This window comes from Bolinopsis microptera, chromosome 9 (genome assembly GCF_026151205.1).
Source record: "Bolinopsis microptera isolate Bmic1 chromosome 9, MBARI_Bmic_1.0, whole genome shotgun sequence".
In the NCBI taxonomy this organism is placed as follows: Eukaryota; Metazoa; Ctenophora; class Tentaculata; order Lobata; family Bolinopsidae; genus Bolinopsis; species Bolinopsis microptera.
In genome coordinates, this window is record NC_087080.1 from 11,780,444 (window position 1) to 11,785,138 (window position 4,695).

The 4,695-nt window shown below is 34.9% G+C and overlaps 1 protein-coding gene across 1 annotated transcript; it reads right to left on the reverse strand.

The window, feature by feature from the left end:
- Positions 1 to 672: 672 nt before the first annotated feature.
- LOC134821399 (uncharacterized) lies at positions 673 to 4,424 on the reverse strand. The gene is made up of 11 exons (XM_063832139.1): positions 4,394 to 4,424; positions 4,153 to 4,241; positions 3,545 to 3,670; positions 3,274 to 3,387; positions 3,007 to 3,129; positions 2,629 to 2,841; positions 2,281 to 2,382; positions 1,716 to 1,826; positions 1,395 to 1,523; positions 1,003 to 1,107; positions 673 to 813 (listed from the first exon to the last, which is right to left on the reverse strand). The coding sequence occupies exons 1-11, from the start codon at positions 4,422 to 4,424 to the stop codon at positions 673 to 675; spliced, it is 1,284 nt and encodes a 427-aa protein (XP_063688209.1).
- Positions 4,425 to 4,695: the final 271 nt, after the last annotated feature.

The window sequence follows — 4,695 nt, forward strand, 5'->3', positions numbered from 1 at the left end:
GTTGACAGTAACCTGCCATGAATAGCACAATATAATTAAAACAAAAAGCGCCCAATATTTAATAATATCATTATCATTGTATTGTCGCCTCAAAAATAAAATATAACAAAAACCTAGACATCAATATCATTGTTTTGTAGAACCCAACTGAAATTATCAAAAAGCAGCATCATTTGAGTATCAATAAGCACAGCAATTGATAAATAACTGCTACAAAAACTTAATATAAGTTAAAATAAAACCCTGCCATGATGCTTGTCAAAATAAATATTGAAATCATAGCTCCCAATGAAAAACATGAAATTTGGGTGCGACATTAGTATGACTGTTTCAACCTTATTCCACAGTCTCAAGACATTACATAGTTTGTCGAAAAAAATTTGATTTCGAAATCAAATAAGGAAAAAAGATAAAATAATTTAACTTATCATCTACACTATTTTATTGTTTGTTTTTTAGCCCTATGGATCTGTTTTGCTATTCTGTCAATTCTTGTTTTCCAGAATTTCACGGCATCAAAATTACTAGTACTACTATTCAGCTTTGAAATGATTTCCTCCGAGTACTTCTCGGCCTGGAATAATTCTTGTTAAAAACTTGGTAAAATAAAATAAGGGAAATTGATGACTGTGGGATAATTTTCCTAATCGTAGTTACAGGTTTTCAAGTCATTCACTTATTATGCAGCAACTTAAGAGTCACACTGACCTTCTCGATTTCCTTGTTTATGTCAGCATAGCGATCCTTTGTGGACATCAGCAGGGTCTTAAACAGCAACTTGGTCAGCGATTTGAATATCATCGTCGTACTCGTCTGAAAGGAAACAAATTAAGAAATGTATTTTGACGCTCGGTACTCTAACTCACGTAGAAAGAGGAAATATAAATAATCTATAAGTTGGGTCTGAAATTTTAAGCTTAATGGAAATCTGTTTTGCCCAAGCCAATGTGTGCAACTATATGATAACTATTTATTACGAGGTATTGATTCTGCAATTCTTACCATGTTGTTAAGGACTCCTTTGTTCGACGTGACACCGAAATCAACTTTAAGCTTATCTATAGCCACTTTTCTCTCGTTAACAAAGCTAGTGTATTCGACTAATATCTGAAAATATAAGTTTTGCTATATCAAAATAAAAACTCCCTCTCTAAGTATAATGAAGATTGAAGATAGTTCAATGAAAACAAATTAACTGTCATTAGTAAGTTAATAATTTCTGTTTTATTATGACATTTCTCACGCAGAAGCCGTTACTCAATTTCAAGTCTAATTAGAAAACATCAGAAACATTCAACACAATAACATAGTCAAACACCACCTAATCAACTAAATAATTATTGTATAACGGTAATGACATTTTTTCTCACTTGGTTAGTAAAATGTTTAAAAACCTGATGATGACAGAAATATATCCCTTTTTTTTCTGGGGTGTCGTTGGTGTAGTATTTATGTACGGCGTTAGCTGTGTCATCAAGTTTTATCACCATTTTTTTAAACACTTCTACCTTCATTATGTCTTCCTGTGATTTAGTAAACTTGGTAAACTAACTAATTTAAAGATAAGTTAATAACTTGGTAAACTAACTGATTTAAAGATAAGTTAAAGGCTAAATTTACTGATTGACACAATATCACGGATAATTCATCTGTTATGATGCAGCATTTTATTTCATATCTTTATTCAATGATAAAACATGGGCTTTAGTTCTCACCCAGTTTTGTTCATCTTTTTCTACAAGGTCTGTGAGATGCTTCATCAGCTGTAGTAGCTCGCTGTAGCAGTCGTAATTCTTTCCATCCTTCTTCTTTACAGCGTTTTTCAACTGAAGTGTTATCAATAAATATCGGGTAATAACGAGGTCTGATCGTCATCTTCTTACAGCGTTCGATGTCTGTGCGAAGGTAAAATGGTGAAATCCTCTGGATCAGGCAGAGGTCAAGTATCGGGATTACTTCATGATAACATAATGTCCCATATGATGCATAACGTGATCAAACAGTTAGCTTTTGAACTTTCATGCTAGTGCATGAAATATCGGGTAAGGAAATAATCCGGTAAATCGGAGTACCCGGTAAATTGGAGGACCGGGTAAATCGAGGTTTGCTAAAACTGCTGTTCACCTCAAGACATTACAGTGCAATCTCCTCATTTGTCATTTGATAATAAATTTTAAGACCACTCTCGTTAAAAAATACAATATTGTTAACGAACCAATTTAAGTACAAACATGGGATTTACTAAATTATTTGTTTATAAAATCAATTTTTAAAGTCTACCTGGTAGAAATGATTGTGCAGCTTCTGGATCAGGTCTGCGTGTTGATCGAATATCTGGTTTGGTGCATTACTTCTTGTGTCAATATTTATCGCTTTCATTTCCTGTCAAGAACCGTTGTTAGTACTACAGTTATTAGTAACTTCTCTCAGCTTAAAGAGGGCTATTTTTCCATATGATTATTAATTAAAGAAATGATACACAATTTATTAATTGTTTTAAATGAATTTCCGTAATTGATTATTATAATTGTTGATAAGTGTGACTTGGAAGTAAACTGTCATAGAATTCTACTGCATTTCGTATACGAGAGTACGAGGTACAATTCTACTGCAGCTTCCATAACTTACACATTCAATCTCACTGTAGATGGTGGAATAGTCAAAATTCTGACTGGAACCCGGCTTCGTTGGGACCAATTTATCCCCAACCTTACTCATGTAGTCACTGATGTCAGCCCACCTCAGTGCAGCTCCAGCCACTGATATCTTGTGGAGTGATATGGGGCCAGTGGTTTGACCCTGAGGGCTGCTTGAGGAGCTTTGGTCATCATGAATGTCTGCCTGGAAATATGCCTAATTATTTAATTTTAAAATTACAGTACATCAAAAGTGAAAGTATTGAGGAAGATTCGTTCTTCTATTCTTTATTTGCTTAGTTCTTTATTCAGTTATTTATTTACATTTTTGATTATAAACTTAAAATTGTATTTTTGACTTAGTGCTTACGTATAGATCATATAGCCAGCACTTCTGCACGATCTTACGCTTTGCATCTGCGCTAATGTAGCAGTCAAACTTGTGGCCACAGCCGGATCCAGTTATACTGGATAAAGATGTCTCTTGTCTCTTCTGAAATGATATTATCAGTAAACTCAAATCTTCCTCCTCTTTCCAGAATCTTTCGAATGAGTCATCTATAAATGCTTTTAACACTTATCAAAATACGATAAGATCAACATACTGAAATTAAGTTACATTTCTGATTTCATTTACCTGTCTCTCGGCTCCATAGTTATAAAGTCCCTTCCTCAGTTCCACTACTTGTCGAGAGGGGCTGTTGCAGTGTCCACTATCCGTCGCTAGGTCACATTTACTGTCACTGTACGCCTGGGTAACAAGGGGTTTAATAAAAATGATCTTTTATACAAATATTCAATTCAAATTTACAATTTGTTTGTTGATTAATATTAAGATAGCTATGGAATCATTTCATTACGATGAGTATTTGTGTCTTGTGCCTTGTGCCTTGTGGTATTGTGCTCACATTTTTGAAACGTTTTAAGACCTCGTTTCTAATGCCATCCGAGATAGTGAACCTCCCGTTAAGGTGCATTCCAAACAGCTCTGTGCTGTTCAGTGCATACGTTGTCCCGCTGTTTCCCACTGTGCTCTGGAAAATATTTGTCATTAAAAAGTGTGAAATAAAGGGCGTAGAAAAATAAAGCTAAATTAGTAATTCGTAATCGGTAATTTCATCAATTGTAAAACGAGAAGAAAAAGGATACCATGTAAAGATTAACATGAGATTGCAGGTGGTTACTGCAGGTAGAACTAGAAGAGGACTGAAAGTGCATAATGTTGACAGTGAACAAGAAATTAGATAAGCACCCTCGAGGTAAATGGTGCCATGTGGTTGGCGTCCCAGTCAAAATGAAAGTGTGAATATGGGATAAAACAAGGACTGACTGTGAGTGAACTAAAAGTGAACTAATTCCTATCAACTAAAGCGAAACTATAATTATCTTGAGAAGGGTAGCTACCGGCTACACCTACCTCACATCCTCTATTCTTAGGGTTCCGTAACCTGCTACAGTTAATCAATAAATTATTGCAACTCATTGATTAATTAATTAATTGATAATTACAGCTCACCGTTTGTTGTAGAATGTGGGATTGTTGATTATAGCTCACGTGTCTTATACAGTAACTCTCTCGTGCTACTAACAGAATCACTGCCAGTCCTGAAAATTAGATTGTTAATACGGTAATACTAAGGATGGTTCTTCGTAGCTGGTCAGCTGGTCCTAAATTGAAGTAAAAGTTTGTCATAGAATTTGGGTACATGAGCGGATTATTGAAAGATAAGAAGCATTGCATTTGTCATTTTTCTTACCGATCAAACGTCTTCCAATGTGTTGGGCCATCTCTCAGTTCTCTCAGTCTCACTATAATTCGCCAATTCCTTTCGAAAAGGGCAATATTATAAAATAGGAAAGAAGATAATAATAAGTAATCCTCGGGTTAATCTGAAACCCAAAATTACACTAATCCATTTCTCCGACCAAAACTTGATCTTATAAAAAATTACGGCAGAGCCGCAGAGGGAAAATATCGAGGGATTAAAACCCTCTACCCCCAACGTTTAAATACTTTCAATGAAGGTTAAGTGCAAAACACTTCAAGAAGTTTGTCGCA

Coding starts and splice junctions, on each gene's coding strand:
- LOC134821399 (XM_063832139.1), bottom strand. CDS start 4,424: ATGGCCCAACACATTGGAAGACGTTTGATCG. Junction 3,388..3,544: donor TCTTAAAACGTTTCAAAAAT/GTGAGCACAATA, acceptor CTTGTTACCCAG/GCGTACAGTGACAGTAAATG. Junction 2,842..3,006: donor GCTGGCTATATGATCTATAC/GTAAGCACTAAG, acceptor GCATATTTCCAG/GCAGACATTCATGATGACCA.